Genomic DNA, 19,811 nt, shown 5'->3' on the forward strand with positions numbered 1-19,811 from the left:
TTGGCTTATACCATGAAGCATGAGGATTTTATTCCTTCTTAAAATTGTTTTATCCTCTCTAATGTAATTGTGGATGTTCTCATTATCCATATAAAATGTCTAATCTTTTTTTGAATCCTACTAAGCTCCTGGCTTCAATCTTTAAATACAATGAATATGCTGAAAGCCAATGTAAAACTGAAAAATGACAATCACAGAACATGCACTCCTTTGCAAAAAATCATCTCAACGGCCATAAATGAATTTAGGGAAACCAGACATCTAATACAATTACTTCATTATTAAGTATAATTTAAGTTTTTTCTGCATTTGTTTGATTAAGCAACTTTTACATATTGATTGAGATAATACAGCTTGACAGATACAAATAGAATGGACGGTAGTCAGCAAGGAGAACAGTGAAAACCTGTAACCATTCACCACTGCCTCCATGTTAGGCCACAAGTATATTTGGAAGCAGATTTCAAGTATAGGTAAAGGAACTTCCCACTTGGACTTTTATTATATCAAAAAGCAAAGTAAAGCTAAATAGAAACTGGACAATGCATTTAGTAAATGGGAGCTTTTATCCATCACTGTGCAGTTTGAACACAGTTATCGTCACAATATAATCGATATCCATCTAGAAATTAATGTGGATATTTGTGCCTATATTCCAAATGTGCATGGACATTCTGGTGCATTTCAGTCTGAAAGTGGCACCTGTGAAAGGATATAAATTTTGGCTTTAAGCTTTATGTGGAGACCTGGGTTTGGAGTTGAATGGGTATTGGGGAACAAGACTGTATCTGAAGGATCTTATAGAGTAATTAACACTCGAGTAAAACAGGCCAGTGAAACCTCAGGACTATGTAATCTGAGCATAAAACATAAATACACTGAAGACACTTATCCGATATATTTGGGTACACATAAACACAGTAACTTCAACTGCACTTCAAATGGATTTTACCAGAAGTAACATTGTTTACAAATTCTTTCAGGTTCTTAAACTTAAACCTGTTCCTGCTGTTTCCTAGAAAATGTTATAAATGTAAAACCTTAAACCTTTTATCAGAAATGAATGAATTCATCTCTGAACTACTGAGATTTATGCAGCTCTCCAAATAGTTTGGTCATGGCTCCTCAAACTGGAAATTCTGTCAGCAAGCATGAAGGATCAGTCAAATTCTTCCTTCCCTTTTTTCCTCCAAATTTGCTCACACTTAATAGCAGTTTTTTTTTTATCATCAAGTACAGCGATCAAACATATAAAGTCCATTTTCAGGAATATTACCAGCTCTATCTTACACGGCTCCTACAATCATAGTGTGAGACTGTCTCAGAACAAACATTAATGCATTTATCATCTCTGTAACGTACAGAAGAGGTTCCAGCAATTTTCTCCCAATGGAACCTTTCAAAATGGAAGAAACATTGAGCACAACCACAACATATCATAATTTTAAATCACACAAACCATTAAAGAAAGAATTTCACAAGACTGTTTGCATCAATAGTTTCTCTCAGAAAATAAGTTGAAAGAACTGGACGTACATGTCCATTTTTAATCAATTAAAATATTGTATTATTACCAACACTCTCCCTACTTGAAGCCAATTTGTTTATATTTGTTGACATTTTCATCTCATTCCTTTAAAGGGAATACAATTTATACAACTACTAACACTGCTACTTCTTTATTAACAGTGGACCACATATTCCACTAATGTTTTGCTTTTAATCCACCTCCATTAAATGTACATTCCTGACATCATGACATAGGGTGACCACCCATCCCTTAGTACAAGGGACATCCCTAGACGCCCTTATTTAATTGATTTGTTCCATAAGTAAGGGAAGGCTGAATCAAATCTTTGCAGAAGAGCACTAAGCTATGTTTTCAGTATAGAATTCAGACTCAAGAAACCAATGTTTTAACAAAAACTAATCACAAAGATTTAAAAAAAGATTCTCCTTTAGGGTTGTCCTAAGACTGCATTGACTTGCACACCTGAAATAAAAATCACAGATGTGGCTTCTTGTTTCAGACTGACAGTTAAAACATACTACATATTCAAAAAGTTTCCACTACAGTCCTCTTTTTGTACTTGTAAGGCAGATAAGAAAATGCAGAGAAGAAATTACAAAACTTCTGGAAAGGGAAAGGTTCATTAGTGGCTAAACAAACAGCACGTGCTTGCTACATATGGGTGCTAGTATGTTTTATCATGAAGAAGATTCAGTGAGTATTGTGTGCAGGAGGAGGGATGGCCTTGGTATGGTAGCTAGCTCCTCCTTCTCCCAATTTCTTAAAACTTAAGGAATTTCTTGTGTCCATTCCTACCTCAAATGCAGTAGAGGAAAGAATATATTCCTTGGGTAAACAGACGTGGATCGATTGCAGAAATCTGCTAAATATTTAGTCTGTGATGGCTGAGCTTGAAATTAAAGTTAATTTCAAATTGTACATGCAAGGAGTTTAATGAATTCATTTAAAAAAAACAAAGATGTACTGAAATGTATTAAAACTCATAATAAGTACTATTTTAAACATTACATTCAAGTTTATGATGATTGCATTGTATACACGAGGGCAGTAAAAATGCACACAAGAAAAAGAAATATATGGTATGTTAAGGAAAATGGTGTTTCCTTAAAATTCCCCTTAAAATAAAGTGTTGCCCCTTATTTTTCATGTGATTTTCCCTTATTTCTGTCCAAAAAAGATGGTCACCCTACATGACTACTAGTGATTTGCACAAGGCATTGAGATCAAATGTCCTCGATGTCCACCTTAAGACAACTCACACATAAGAAAAACCCAAAGCATTTGTATTGATAGCATAGTAATATTTTTCCTATCTGAAAATGAAATCAGCTAAAAAAATAATTCTTTATAGTGTTGCAATCACCAAAACTGAGAACTGCATTTGAGTTAGTAGTGATGGAGCTTTAGATACTCTCCAGTCTCAGAAAAGGAAAAAAACCCTAAATTAGGTTCGATGAGTTTCTTAAAAATGTACAAGTATATCTTGCTATGAACATCAACACAGGTCAAAAAAAACCATAGCAGGAAGCCATAGAAAAGTCAGCAATGATTCCCCTAAGGAATCAATTCTATTTCTACTCAAACAGGATTACTTTAAGAGTTATGTAGAGGATATAATAGTGTAGATTCTGGAGAATGATTTATCAAATTAAAGAGCATTTCACACTGTATCCTGAGTACTGAGACACATATATATGCAAAGAAAACTGATGCAGAATGTGAAGTATACATAAGATACAGATGTCTTCTAAATTTGGATATAGAGCTGGTCAATTTATTTCATTACAGATAACAGATGTAACTTACACTGGTTTTACACCGATGGAGGTGCATTGATTTAACAGAATCCAGATTTACATTGTCACAGCCCAGGTAAAGCTCCACCTGCTAGACGCTCACCAGGCTGCTGTATTTAAGAACCTAATAATGGCCATACTGGGTCAGACCAACAGTCCATCTAGCCTAATATCTTGTCTTCCAACATAAGTCAATGCCAGGTGCTTTGGAAGGAATGAACAGAATAGACAATCATCAAGTCAGCTATCCCCTGTCATCCACTCCCAGCTTCTTACAGTCAGAGACTAGGGATACCCAGAGCATGGGCTTGCATCCTGACCATCTTGGTTAATAGTCATCGATGGACCTATCCTCCAATAATTTATCTAATTGTTTTTGAACCCAGTTATAGTTTTGGCCTTCACCACATCCCCTGGCAATGAGTTCCAATGGTTGACTGTGTGTTGTATGAAGTAGTACTTCTTTTTGTGTGTTTTAAACCTGCTGCCTATTAATTTCACTGGGTGACCCCCTAAATTCTTGTGTTATGTGAAAGAGTAAATAAGACTTCCTTATTCTCTTTCTCCATCATCATGATTTTATAGACCTCTATCATATCTCCCCTTAGTTGCCTTTTCTCCAAGATGAAAAATCCCAAGCCTTCTAATCCCTCTTTATATAGTTGCATTATGATATTTTCTGTGTCTATCCCTTTCCAAATGGTTCCTAACATTGTTAGCTTTTTTGAATGGAATGCTGCATATTGAATGGATCTTTTCAGAGAACTATCCACAATGACTCCAAGATCTCTTTCTAGAGTGGTAACAGCTAATTTAGATCCAATCATTCTGTATGTAAAGTTGGAATTGTGTTTTCCAGTGAGCATTACTTTGCATTTATCAACACTAAATTTCATCTGCCATTTTGTTGACCAGTCACTCAGATCTGCAAGAATCCTTTGTAACTCTTCAGTCTGCTTTGGATTTAACTTGAAAACCTCTGCTCTATTCTCTGTACTGCACGTTTAGTTAGCCATGATCATTTTAATGGATAGTGCCACACTGCCTTGCCATCAAGGGATCCCTTCCAGCAGCTCTTGCAATGCCTTGTCATTCTTAATAGACAACCCTCAATCCCACTTTGAATCTCTCATGTAATATTTTCTAAACAGGGACAAGCATGTTTATCCTTCCAGGCATATTTTGCTTCAGTCATAATACATAATGTACTGTACACTTTATCCATCATAGACTTTTACAATAACTTCAGGCTGTACATACATGCCACAGTCTCTATTGTCACCTCAACCTTCATACACAGAATTCTTTTTCTGATAGACAATTTTGTTTCTGCATCTTCATCCAAGGCCCAATATAACCATAATGGGAAATCACTGGCTGCATATTTACACTACACAGTCTGTTCAACATTTCTTTTATAGTATACCAGAGACACTGCCTGATGTTACAGTGAACTAATTTCTAGAACCACGTTCTAACCTCAATTCTAGGCTCTGCAGAAAGAGTTGTTGGAGTCTTTGTAGGAGACACACTCCTCCCTAAGGGTTCAATTGTGTTCTGTAAGCATGGTCCTAAATTGGGAGTAGTGTGGATCAGCACAAATCCAGAAGAAACACCAGGATCACGAAGGCTATGTATCTGCTGCTATATCCATTTGTAGTACACAAAGTATTTCTCTCTATACAGCTGGTCAGTGTACGGGGGACCAGATGACTTAATCACTCCTCATTCACTTTGGGGAGATTACATTCTGACCACATACATTCCCTTTGCAATTTCATCTGAACTCAGTGCACTTCACTATTGTGTAGCATTGCTATGTGCTGCTAAACAATTGCCACCTTTACCCTACAAACAGTTGCACTTCAAGGATGATGAAGTGATCTTTACACCACTATATAGCTTCCAAATTGCTCCGCAGTTCTTCCAATTAAAGCTGAAATATATGGCAACACCATAATCAAGATCATTTAGCTTTTGTCTTAGCAAACATGGAGTTGTGCTTTTGCTAAGCCCTAAGCAGCAATAGCAACAGTACTTTCACTCAGTTTTCCCTGGGGTTGCTTGAACCTTCCTAGAAGAGGTCAGAGCATTCCTAGGAACGTCATACTTACTGTCTGAAAACCTCTGGACTAGAATATTTCTCTTATTAGACAGCCTGAATTGCTCCTCTGTCCCTAACAGGTTTCAGCTCTTATCATTACTTGGTTTCTTTTCTGTATCCCCTTTCTTCCTCTGGCCACTCTGCATTAGGTAATTCACCCTCATTATTTAGAGGACTAAATATTTTTAGTCAATTTACTGAACAAATTATATATAGCCAGATTGTCACCTTTATTCATGCTGAGTAGCTCCTCACATGTTGAGTAAGATACTAAATCAATATGAATCTGGCCAGATGGGATTAACAATTACATCTTCTCTTCATCATATGGCCCAAAGAGTTGATGACTTTGCTTTGAAATGAAAATCCAAATGATTAAATTTAGCACATTCAAGCATTTTGAATCATCTCTTTCTAAAAATCTTTATTGTGTTTTTCTAATCCACAGATTCATGCAGTTGAAAGAAGAAGGAAAAGAAAGTAGGACAAGAAAGTGCATTTCAGACAGGTTTCCATATGAATTTGCATCACAACATTGCTTACTTGGACAATCACAGGTGAGATGTTGGTCTTTACAGTTGTCCTAATTTACTCATTTGTAGTTTATAAATGTAAAGCCTATGGTAAAATATATTGAGGTCAGATTGCAGTCCAACCAGTTAAGGCTTTAGAAAGTAGGCACATTAGAGGAATAACAGTCTAACGTTGAAAATATATGACTGGGTATGCATATGTCTTCACTGCAGAGTTAACCCAGGCTCTTACCTGGGGTTTAGCCCAACCCTGCTTCTGCTTCCCACTGTCCACAAACAGAAGCCTTTTACCTGTGTTTGAAAGTGTTAAGGCTGAGTTAGATTACTCAGATAGGATGTGGGTTAGAAGCTAGACTCCAATTTAACTCAGTTTGGAATCCACCCACTTTGCAGTGAGGATACAGGCTAATTCACTCGAGTGCTCCTAGTCCACCAATGCCTTCCCATAAGTCTCCCCAAAGAACAGACAAGTTCTCCCACAATTGACTTGGAAAATAATCTTACAGCGTCTCAGCAGAAAGAACCTCGGGATATACCCTCACACACACACACACACACACACACACACACACAGGCATGTATAGAAAAATAGAAGACAATAATGCATGTAGAGCTTTGCAGTGGTGATGCTCACACTGGAGCTAGACTAACTTGGGTGGTCAGACCTAGGTCCTGATCACCTACATTATCTCTGGAGTGACGAGACACGCTGGGAATCCAATATCTGGGAGTTGTTCTTGTCTGTCACATGCTTGCTTTGTGACCTGGGGCAAGATACTTAACTGCACTTTGCCTCAGTTTCCCCACCAAGATAATGGAGATAATGATGTTTCCCTACCTTACATCAGATTGTGAAGCTTGATTCATAAAGATCCCAGTAAAGTCAATAGAAAGTTTATCATTGGGCTTTTGTGCAGGCTTATTATGAAAGTCAACTGAAGGAGTGCCACTGACTTCAGTGGGCATTCTATCAGGTAGTAATTGTGTAAAGCACTTTCAGATCCTAAGCTGTGAAGCACTCTGAAATGTAAAGTAATAGATATAGAAGTGGTATATTTACAAAATGAAACCTGGTATCCTCAAGGTCTTTTCTTTTTTTTCTTTTTTTTTTTTTTTTTAATTTGAAAGAATTCATTATTATGTGTGTGTACTCCTGCCACAGTTCTTTACCAAGGAACATTTCTTAGATGAATGCACAGCTAAATAGGAGCATTACTGGAATTAAAAACAAAGGAATCACTTTTAAAAGCAAAACCATACATCATCCAACACTGTGCATTATAACATCTCTGCAATATTCCAATTAAACGAAAATAAGGTGCTATAACACATATTTGGCTTTACCCCATAAAAGTTTGAAAACAGAACTGGTTCATTGAAATGATATCACTAAACGAGTCCAGCTAATTGAATTAAAATGATTTTATATGAAATTTTTTTCTTCCCTTAAATAAAAAAACAAAACAAAGGAGGCAAGGATCACTGAATTCTTTTAATGGTTATAATGGCTGTTTACAGCCCCTTTACATGGCAGACATGACTTACAACTGCCCCGTAGTTCAGATTGTGCATACCAAAATGCTGTGCATACCAAAGTGCTATGCCATAACTCTTCTGTGGGGACTGCAGACAGGAACTAAAAAGTTCCTAGTTCATAATCCTCCACAAACAGGAACTAGGAACCTTTTAGTTCACACCTTCAGAGTCCAGATAGGATGTTACAGCTCAGCACTTTGATGCGCACTGCTATTCAGATCCCTATAGTCCAAACTGTGTGGCAGTGTAGGTAAACCCTCAAACAGAACCAGGCAATATCAAAGTAACAACATTACAGTACATTTGTCTGTGTTTCACAAAGTAGTTCTTTAAATGACAAAATTCAATAACCACATTACTCATATAACTTCCCTGCATGCTGAATGAAATTAAACATTTAAATCTGTAGTTGGCCAGCTATACTATACAGTTATAATGTTTCTAATTCAGCACAGTTTACAGATGTGGTGGTGTTTGAATTAAATTAATGCTTTAATTGAAGTTAGAAAAACAACCTAGACAGAGAAGAACTAAAAAGCCATTTTGAGGGTCCCTTGACTTTTTCTGCAATATTTTTACTACAGCTCAAAAAAGCGTATTTTATTTATAAATTTGAGGAAATTCTCTATATATGCCTTGAGATTCTGATTTTGGTTCTACTAAAAGCAATATAGATACAAAGAGACCAAAGGACATAATGGATAACAATCTTTACATAGTTCCTAAAATATTTTATCTGTCAAAGATCTTTCACATTTTAGGATTCATAATCCCCCAAAGATGACAAATTAGATCTTGAATGATCCCAGTATTTTTGTCTGACCAGACTAGTCCATTAGTTCATTACACATTATTCTACAAGTGATAAATGATTTCTAATATCTGTTCTCAATCTGTTATTCCATATATGCCACATGTAACTCATTATGCTCATCTAAAAAACATAACTATGTCTGACTTTATCTATAGCATGTACGTTTTTCTTTAATTGTAATTAAAGGAATAGCATCAAGGTCGATAGCCCTAAAATGTAATCTACCTTAAAGATAATTTTTTGTACTGGGCCTTTTTGACCCAGCAAAATGCATTGGTTCCTCCAAATTACAATTGTGACACAGATAACATTCAAACTATTCTATTGGGTGACTTCTATTACAACAAAACCAGGACAGTGAGTTCCTTTCTTGCCATTGTGCTGTCTTTTCATTATGACTGACTATTCTATTCTTATAAGAGAGAAGATACTAAAATGAAGAAGAATATGCTTCTGAACAGCTTGGAGAGTACAATTTTAATATATTCAGAATCCTACTTGCTCACAAGAATTGGTCAGGCAGAGGAATGGACATTGTGATATGCCAATCTGTTCATAACATATGCAAATCTGTCTCCACAAACCAAAACATGTGTAGGCGACACATTAGTCAATAAGAGCTGAAAGTACGTCTTTAAGTCTGCTTTTCATCTTCTATATATCTAGTCTATTCTCATAATTAATTTCCTCCCACAAGAGTATGCTTGTCACCTTTTCCTTTATATTTCCAATTGCTGCTATAAATTTAAATTTGAAGAAAAATATCTATTTATATTTGATACTTACTCAAAATTTACTCAAACAATACAACTCAAACAATACAAACCTTTTAAATGGTTCTATACACATATCCCAAGGTCATCCTCTGTAGAATGCTAGAAAACTTCATTTTCAAAAGTTGTCACAGAAGTTCTCTGTGAACTACTTAGTGCCTCTTCACTCAGAAAAAAGGTGAAATCTTAACTCATGATAACAAACATGAGGTACAATCCCAGAGAAGAAAAGGCAGCTTGTAGTTTTCACGTGTTAGCAGGTGTGGCTGAATGCTATGGAGGAGCCTAGGGTGTACCTTGAGCTACTGACTCATGTGAAAACTACTAACTGCCTTGTCTTTCACTAGGATTCTACCTCATGTTACTTAATATAGGTTAGCTAATACAAGTTAAGAACATACCTCTCTCATAGTGAATACAAGGCCTGAGTTTCAGAGTAGTTTTAAACACTGATGAGGCTACCATGACAAAATACTAGAAGTCACAGGAAAATGATGAGTGTGGGACTGTGAGTGTCCTTCCCAGAGAGAGACTGTGGATAAAAAGACACCTGGTAACAATACAGAAAGGGAGAGAGAGATGCATAGGGTCACATGAAGAAAAATCTAGTGGCACAGAGAAAAAAAAGAGGAGCTCTAAAATTAGCTGTCAAAAAACTGACATGGCAGAAAGGAGAATAAAAGAAATCATAGTGATGTGGCCCTTGAAGCAAATAGTGAGACACACTACAACGGAGGTGAAAAATTAGGATAGCATCACACTGGCCCAGCCAGATGGGGGTCTTTGAATCTTAGGCCTGGTCAATACTGTCGCACTGAGTTGATGGGAGATAAGCAAGCTATGTACTGTAGAATGCGTATCTCCTGTAGACTTACTTACACTCCCTTACCGTGGCATCTTCACTGCGCCAATGGGAAATGTCTTCCGGTCAACGCAGCATTACTCTTTTCTGGGGAGTGGAATTACTGCATCAAACAGAGAGCAGTTCTGGGATCAATTGAGCAGGTCTCCACTGGCCGGTCAATCGATCCCGCTGCATCAATCCATGGAGCCCAGTGCAGCAGAATCAATATAGACATACCCTTAGATACTCTGATATTTTCCTCTTCATCTCACATTATTTAAGATAGATTATCTGGGGCCAAATTCTGCCATCCTCTCTCAAATTGAGCAGCACCTACTCCATGATTAGTCTAAATTCAATGGGACAACTTCTGAAGTAAATTGCTAACAGAACTTGAGTAAGGGTAGCAGAATCTGGCCTGAATTTCCCATGACAGCCAGTAATTTTTATCATTTTAGAACAGAATCATCTCTAAGTAAATATGTAATCAAAACTGCATTTATAACATGAGAAAAATGATTAATATCTCCAGGGCAGAATGCAGAGACTATGAGACTAAATTTCTTCATGTTAGACAAAGTCAGCAATTTTAAAAAAAGCTAAAAAACTGAAATCCTGAAAAGGTTATCCTGTCTTTCCATAGAGAAAGGTGCATACTTTTACCAGTCTAAATAAGAGTTTTTAGCTTTTTAGTTTTTACCTTGTAAATGCTTGTATGCAAATAGATCCACCCTACAGAGTGAGTGTGTTTCTTTTTTCCTCTCATGTTGAGAACTGATTAGACAGACAAAGTGTCCATTACTTCATTCTTTCTTCAATATATTGATTTATCAGTTAACGCTTGCCGTGGCTCCAAAGTAGGATAGAACAGCTGGGGGAGAGGCACTCTAAGTTGCATCAGCTGACAACAGATATGGGACATCTATCAGATGCCCCCTTCCCACCAAACTCTCCCCACTACCACAAAATTCTTTCCTTTGCTCCTTGCCTTTTAAGCAGTGCAAAAAGAATGGAGCAAGATCTGTCCCTCCATCTCGATTAGAAGAAAAATTTCAAGGTGCATGGATTCTCTCTTAAATTATGAACATGTTAATACACTAAATAAATACTTGTTTTATTATTTGAGTAATGCATTACATACAATTTGCTTTCCAACTGCAAACATAAAATGATAAGTGAATGTAACTTACCGGGCCAAATGCGTTACTGTCAAAGCTGTGCCCATGGTGATCTCCTTCCACCCATATATGGCCATGTGGAACTTTCACATACTTGTTTTTGTACCCTATGGTTCTAAAGACAGATGCAACAATAAGCAGTGTAAAATATATATATTTGAATCAAAAATTAAAATAAATATAAAATATTTTTGTTAAGAAAGTCCAGTTATTTATTACCTGACCCTGCAAACAGCTAAATGCATGCATAATTTTACACCTCATGAGTAGTACCATTGACTTCAGTATTACTACTTAAATGAGAAGAATTAAGCACGTGTTTGTGTTTCTAGTAATAAACAGATCCTTGTTTATTAAACATGGGGGTTATTTTGCAAATATTCTAACACCGCAAGGAATAAAAGACACATATAGTAAAGTATTACTAAGCATGAAATGGACTTTTTTCCATAGTCATTAGTATGAACTCTTTGTAGCATCACACTTTCACTCAGATTTGGAGTTTAAACTCCAAGGTCATATGACTGCAGGAATTTAAACTCCAAATCTGAGGCCAACACAGAGTTATCGGACTATTTTTGCTAAATAAGATGGTGCAAAACTTTGCACGGCACATAGGAAATTCACATTAAAATATCTTCATATTTAAGTACAACATACAATCATCTGAATTTTACAAGCTATATAGTCAATAATACAAGCTAAAGACTGTCCAACTCATTCCTATTTAGCTTATATTATTCTACAAATACCCACATGGGGAAGTAACTTTAGTCAGGCGTGTTAAGTTTGTTCCACATTTAAGTGCTTACATGGATTGACCACGGCTAGGGAAGCTCTAAACTTTATATTTGACTCCTAAATATCACAGAAATGGGAATCTTGGAAAAATTGAAATAGCGAGAGAAGAGAAATAAGGAAAACAGATAAAGTGATATGACATATGGAAGGAAAGAAAAGGGAACACAAAAATAGAGGGTGAGGAAAGACAAAAAACAGAGACAACCTTTCAGTTAATAAATATATTTCAATAGTTAAAACATGTTTCATTTTTTCTAAATGCATTATGTATTGAATACAAGTGTTACATAAAATTTATGTAAAGATACATGAAAACTATCCTGATGTGAAAGAAAGACGGAAGAATATTAAGAGGTGAATAAGGCTGCATTAGGAGCTCTTTAATGACCACAAAATCAAAAAGGAATCCTACAAAAAATGGAAACGTGCCCAACTTTTGCACGCAGAGCAACTTGCTAGAAGCCTGGGACTAACAGACAGATAGCTCTTCCTCTATTCTCCTGACTAACAGAATTTTTAATTATCTGATCTGGCCCCGGTCCCCATTAGATCAGATAAACCCAGTTCCACTGTATAAGGGCAGTTCACCACAGGAATAGGCTTTAATGGGAGGTTGTGGAATCCACTGGAGGTTTTTAAGCACAGGTTGCACAAACACCTGTCAGGGATGGTCTAGGTAGCTTTAAACTGCCTCAGCACAGGAGACTGGACTAGATGACCTCTCAAAGTCTCTTTCAGCCCTACATCTCTGATTCTATGAAATCATTTGCACTCCTCAGGCTTCTAGCAAGTTGCCCTGTGTGCAAAAGTTGGGCACAAAATGACCTAGAATGTCATTTTCAGGTTTATGTATGGTATAAAACAAACCTAAATTTTTGTATCCTATCAGACATGCATGCTATATATTTCAATATAATGTTAACTCTACTAGAGGTGCAATAGAACATGATTGCACAGACTCTATTCATGCTTACTTCTGGTCTTTGGTCAGTAATTTTCTTGTGGTGAGAAAGGTTGTTTTTCTAGTCAAAGCATTGGGTCTGGTTAAGGCTAAGGAGATCTGAAGATTATTCTTGGTTTTAGCGCAGACTTTCCTGTGTGACCTTGGGCAAGTAACTTAATCGCTTTTGTGACCTCAGTTTCCCCATAGATAAAATGGGGACAATCAGACATCTCTACTTTGCAGAGATGTTCTGAGGATAAATCAATTAATGGTTGTGGTGTTCTGAAATACTACCTTTTTCTGGAAAAAGTATATAATATATAAAATAAAAATAAAGGCTCTTTCATGATCAGATTCTGTCACTTCACCAAAAAAGTGAATTGGGCAGTTAACTTCAATTCGCATTTCAATAACTATTGATTCATCAAGCCACATTACATTTTTCATCTAATTTTAATCCACATTTCCAGCTAACCTACATTGTGACAAGAAATACATGGAAAATGGCTCTATGACTCTAGGCAGGCTATAGATTGCTTGGAAGCAAGTAAGTAGTAACAATAAGCACTAATTATTTATTTTGCAAATTGCAAAACCAAAACAGTTCTCCTTTAAATAGTTTTATGGGTAGCTAAAAGAATGAAGCTAGAAAAAACTATTTTTTCAATGGAAGCTCCTTCTTAAGTTCCTCTAATGTTGACAAGATAAAAAAAATGGATTCAAAGTTTATGTAATCTCTAATTGGCCTGATTAAAGATTAATTTCCAAAATTCAGTTAATGTATATATTTACCAACTCAAGACATTTCTATATACAACTTTTGAGGAATACAGCCCCACATTTTGAAAGATGTGAACTACTGTTAAAGATCGTGGCATTTTGTAATTCTACCCGTGATTTTCTGGTTTATAGATGTGACACAGCTAAACTTCCTTGAAGCTGTAAGGTTGTACTTATCAAAATGTATTTGAGACAACAACAGAGATGTTTTCATGCTATTAAGAATTCTCTTAGGAAATATGTTAAATGCCTTGAGCAGCTCCCATGCTCTGTTTCAATAATACATTTATAAAATACTATACAAGAATATGTTTTAATGAAGAATTTCAAAATGTTAGCCCAGAGAAGTTGTCCACTATGTAGCTCAGAATTATTTAACATGTGTTTTCTATTCCACTACTGTTACTGATATAGCTAGGGCCAGACTTAGGCCATCACTGAAGTCCCACTTAAATTCTATTTTGAAGGTGAGAGACTTAAGTATTCTATAGATTTTGTGTTGGCCGTCTGCACATGCGTGAATTTTATCCAGAGATCTTAGGGACTTGATAAAGCCTAACATTATCTTAACTCTGCCCTCTTGTCTGAATGTAGTGCAATACTGTCATTAATTATGTACTCTCATATGATAGCCTGTTGCAATCTGCTTCATTCAATAAGTAGGCTGGTAAATGTACAGTGAATGAGGCAGCAGAAGTAATGAACAAGGCAAAGGTACAACTATTCTTGACATCATTCTAGCCCAAATTCTGGGCCAGATCATACTCCCTCCCACGTGAAAATTTTTGCTAATAACATTTGATTGCTCATATGTTTAGAGAAAGAACACAAAAGAGCATGAGCTTGAAGCAACAAAACTCTACTCTTCAACTTTTGCTCACCTCCATTCAGAGCAACATCCTCTACTCAAGGACATCTTTCAAAGCAGCTCACTTTTACAGTAGTGCTCTTCCTTATTTCCTTTTCCCTTCCTATTCTTCCTCCTATATTTCCCCAAAGTATGTAAATGGGCCAACCTGGTGTCACCAGAATGGAAGGAAAATTTCAGGCAAATACTCAGGGGGGAGGGGGGAATGACAAATGGCACTCAAAGACTTCATTTGTAAATCATACATTCCAAGGCCAGAAGGGGCCATTGTGGTTCCTCTCTCAATTAAACATTTACACTGTATTTCCAGTCTCAATTCATCTAGCTTCAACTTCCAGCTGTTGGATCATATTTTAGTTTTTTTCTGCTAGATTGAAGAGCCCATTATTAAATATTTGTTCCTCCTGTAGATACTTAGAGACTATAATCAAGTCACCCCTTATGACCTCTTTGTTAATCGAAATAGATTGAGCTCTTTGAGTCTATCAATATAAGGCATGTTTTATAATCATTATTGTGGCTCTTCTCTTCCTAAATAGTGGGCACCAGAACTGGACACTGTATTTCAGCAGTAGTCATAGCAGTGCCACATACAGAGGTAAAATAATCTCTCTACTTGAGATTCCCATTTATGCATCCAATGATCATGTTAGGCCTTTTGGCCCCTGCACCACACTGGAAGCTCATGTTCAGCTGATTATCCACCACAACCCCAAATCTTTTTCAAAGTCACTGCTTTCCAGGATAGAATCCCCCATCTTTAAGTATAACCTACATTCTTTATTCCTAATATGTATACATTTACATATATCTATATTAAAATGCATGTTGTCTGCTTCTGCCTAATTTACCAAACAATCCAGATCACTCTGATTCAGTGACCTGTCCTCTTAATTATTTACCACTCCCCAATTTTGGGGTCATCTGCAAACTATGGTTTATGATTTTTTTTCCAGATCATTGATACAAGTGTGAAATAGTGTAGAACTAAGAATCAACTCCTGCGGAACCACATTGAAAATACACCTGCTCAATGAGATTTCCTGTTTACAGTTACATTTTGAGACTTATCAGTTAGCCAGTTTTTAATCCATTTAATGTGTGCCATTTTATATCATTCTAGGTTTTTTAAATCAAAATGTCTGCCAGAAACCACTAGAAAACCCCAAGAATATCCTCCTTTATTATGATTACACACCTCCACTGGGAGGGGAGAAGAGATTTTCCAATAAATATTTCAAAACAAAATGCAATTTGATCTGTATGGATGGATTTTACACCTGTACAGAACTGCCACCTAACTCAATGGGACTTGCATAAGGGAAGTTATTACAGAGTATAGGAGTTATAACTGGTCTCTCTTTTTACTACTAAAAACATTCAATGCATATGTTTTTCTGCTCCTAAAATTATCCAGAAAACGATGTAAAAGGATTATGAATATTGTAGTCATTAAAAGGAAATGAACTGCAAAATTCTCATACTAAGAAGCCAAAAAATCAAATGAGGATAATGATGATGATGTGCTGGGATACCCAGGAATTAATGTCACCTTGTTACTCCCTGCCTCCAGCATGAGGGAATCTTGCCTGTCCCTGGCTGGGTGTCAGCTCCCTAACACTATTACCCTTTCAGCTACTCAACCACTCTCTTCTGGACTATGCCAGACCTGTCTTTTCCCTGGCAGGTTAACAGTAGGTGCACCCCAGTCTTAAATCATTCCTGTGATATCCAGCTCCTGACATCGGCTACTTACAGAAATCCTGTGCCCCAAAGGAAGCAGTGTATCTCAGTTTACTAGCTTTATGTTAAACCACCACACCTGTAGAACACACAATAGTTGTGAGCACTTATAATAAAACAAAAGTTGGTTTATTTAAGAAAGAAGACAGATTTAACTAGAAACAAAAGAGTATGGTGGAAACAAATGGTTACAATACCAAATAAAATAATAAAGTGTGAACCTGAGTCTACACTTAATAATCACTTTCGTATCTAATAAGGTAGGTTCCCCCACACCCAAAGTTTCAGTTTGTTGCCAAGCTAGCTGACTTCATGGAAACCAGGATCTAATTTTTCATGGATCACCTTGCTCCTGAAGATGCTGCCATAGCGAAAGGATTTGGAGGACCTCTCCATCTCTTGTGTTATCCTGAAACAGTTTTGTTTCTATTCATAGACAAGGCAAACTTCTGTCTTGTAAAAGTTCTCTTTTTACCTCCAAGTGGTTTCGATTGTTTGCAGTTGTCTCTGATCGTTTTCCATTGCAAGCCTTGGTATTGAACAAGGCTAAACAACTGAGCCTTGCGTTGCATCATCTGCTAAACAGGGTGGGGTGCAACTCCTTCCTGCCTCAATAGTACACCACCAAGACATGACTAATTTTTACTCTAAGTACATAAAGCACACTTTCAATATAACTATTATCCTTAACTTTTATCCATACGTACATCTCACAATGCGTATGAATGCTGGACAAGATAAAAGCTTTCCGTAGCTGTCTTAGAGGATACTTATCCATATAGAGTACACAAAATTTGGATGTGGATGTAGTGTAGTGAGTTTGTCAGATCTGAGACTTGTTGGTAAAGAAGAGGGGACCCTTTGCAAAGGAGCCTCTTTTCAGACTATATGAGATCTTTTGCTGGAAAAAAAACCACAAATTGAAATTGGTGACATTAATAAACGTAGAGAGAGACTAAGGAAAAGAAAAAAGAAGCAGCTGCTTTTAATTATCCACTTTAGTAGTAGGACAGATATTGCATAGATAATCCCTCTGTATTCACAGCAGATAATGAATAAATGAAAAATCTTCTGCTATTTCAGGTATAAAGTATATATATCATCAGATTCTTGCACATATACGTGCAACAAAAGTTTGTTTAAAAACATTCTCACAACAATGTGTCCTTTAGACCCCAAAGCAGAACTGGGGCAAGAAAATCCAATGTCTCTGAGCTGCAGAGATCAACACGTTCTCATCAACATAATGCAGTAGTCTGGATTCTCTGTATTCACATTAGCAAATCCAAAATTTGGAATAAAAAGTTTTATTTGTATCTTTCATTATGTGCATTAATAGCAAGCTATAGCACTAAACTCATGCTAGTGTAAACTGAACCATCCATTACTTAATGTTGTTTTTAATTTTCAAGATAATTTCCTTGTTGAATTACTCTGCAACAAATCAATAAATCATTCCTGCAAGCAAGCTGGGCTACAGAGTTCAGAAACCCACATTTACTTAATGACTGTTGTTAGTTTTTAATTACTATTGTGAAGAACGCTTTCAGTTTTTCCTAAGAAGGGCAAAAAAAAGTTGTAGACATCACCACCACCACCACTTACTGAAGTCTAGCACATTTCTCACAATTAAAATTAGTCAATTTGTTGTTGACTCTGCTGCTTTCTCATATGAACTTCATGGAAATTAAACACCCCTTTGGTATTAAGTAACAGTGAGGAAATCACTTGTACTAAATTGTTGAGCAGGCTCTCTCTCCAATTACATCATTTCACTACTAAGCATTTTGGACACACTGAAAACAATTCCCCATTTCTCTTTTCAATACAAACATGCTAGGCAGACTCACTAACTTACAACGGCATTTCCAAACAGAAAAAGAAGGTGTCGAGTCAAGCACTTTTTTTAGCAAACTTCTGCGAGAAAGTGCAATCCAGTTTCCAGATTCAATGACATACAGATAAAGATTGTGGGTAATTATGATACGAAATGACACTAAAAAATAGCAATAGCTCTCTTTCTTTAAAAAAAGAAAAAAAAAAAGCACACCCTAAAAACTTCAAGTCATTAAGATACAAAACCCATGGGGCACTATTATATTTATTGGTAATTATTTTTGCCCATTCATTGTCCTTTACTTATATTACAAAAAAAGTACATTGAATGAGCTTTCATTCTGATTTCTTCAGGAAAATAACACAAGTGGCTGGTTCTCTTCCTTTGTTAAGAATTAGTATTGCTACAATTGTCCACATTTCCCTCAAATCTTGATTGCTTTGTGACCTCTCAGATATAAAGCATTTAACTGAAAATTTATAGGATGTCCCATTGAATTCTTAGGAATACAACTAGCTTAAATAATTATTAATTCAGTATTTATTAACTTAGTAACCAACTCATTCATGGGTGTTACAATTAGACTGATAATTTCAGATGCAAGAACATCACTCTACGAACAACATTTTTAATTTCTGAAACCTTACATCTTGAAACAAGAATAAATAAAGAATTTATTCTTCCAACATCTCAGTCCCTTGAGCATTTTACAGATTCACCATGGGAATAACATGTAATTCGGACACCAGTGTGCTCAGACACTAAGGTGAGGGTGCTCAGAGATGTGATGGAAGCCATACAAGGCTATGTCTACACTTCAAATGCTATAGCAGCAGGGCTGCAACTATGTCGCTGTAGTGGTTCAGCATGGACACTCACTACTGCTACAGAAGGGGTTCTCCCACTGCTGTGGTTAATCCACCTCCCCAAAGATGTGGTAGCTAGGTGAATGTAAGAATTTTTTCTGGGGACTTAGTGCTGTCTATGCCAGGGGTTAGGTTGGTATAGCTACGTCACAGGGATGTGGATTTTTCACACCCCTGAAAGACGTAGCTATGGATTATGTAAATTTTCAGTGTAGGATTAGATGACATAAGGCAGAGACTCAGATCTTTGGCAGATCTATAGTGGAAACATATGCTACCACTGTCTATACATTATTAAACCTCTCACTATACACAGTTTTCAAGATTTTAGCCTAATCTTTTCTAAGACGCATAACAAATATTAAAAAATTAAATTTAACTTGTTATGTTGAGGACACTAATGCTATTTAGGATCATTGGATCTACATAAACCCTTTTCATTTTTAGCACTGCAGAATATTTTTTAAATTAATTTGTTTAAGAAATAGTTATGGAATCACTGCAAATCAAGGATATGTTTCTAATCCAGCTTAATGTTTTTCCCTTTCTCAGATGACTTAATAGTTAACAGATGCTCTTACACCTATCCCTTGGCTGAGAAGTAATTTCAATCTTGACAGTCAAAAATGAGCTCTGTATCATATTCTAACCACCTGCTCACAAAGCAAAAGGAATCTGCTCTTTTAGGGCTAGCTGTGAGTGCCAGAGAGAGAGTGACTTGGCTGAGATAAATTAGATGAGGAATGATTACCTTCAGCTTGATTTGACCTTGAGAAATCAGAAAGCCTTAGCGGTCTCTGTATCTTTGGTGTCACCAGGGGACAGACACTACATGGAATAGTCTCTCTGTATATAATGAACAAA

General features: G+C 36.4%; 1 protein-coding gene across 2 annotated transcripts in view; it reads right to left on the reverse strand.

The window, feature by feature from the left end:
* Positions 1-19,811, reverse strand: part of IMMP2L (inner mitochondrial membrane peptidase subunit 2) — a 781,125-nt gene that overhangs the window by 121,537 nt on the left and 639,777 nt on the right. Inside the window, exon 5 of one of the 2 annotated variants that reach the window (XM_067564212.1) lies at positions 11,122-11,224. The exons of the other annotated variant lie outside the window; for it this stretch is intronic. Within the exon in view, the coding sequence (XP_067420313.1) occupies positions 11,122-11,224 (103 nt within the window). The remainder of the gene's footprint in view (positions 1-11,121; positions 11,225-19,811) is intronic. 2 annotated transcript variants of the gene reach the window in all.

Source organism: Emydura macquarii, unplaced genomic scaffold (assembly GCF_026122565.2).
Source record: "Emydura macquarii macquarii isolate MOO-44397 ecotype Brisbane River unplaced genomic scaffold, CSIRO-AGI_Emac_v2 contig_2636, whole genome shotgun sequence".
Classification (NCBI taxonomy): Eukaryota; Metazoa; Chordata; order Testudines; family Chelidae; genus Emydura; species Emydura macquarii.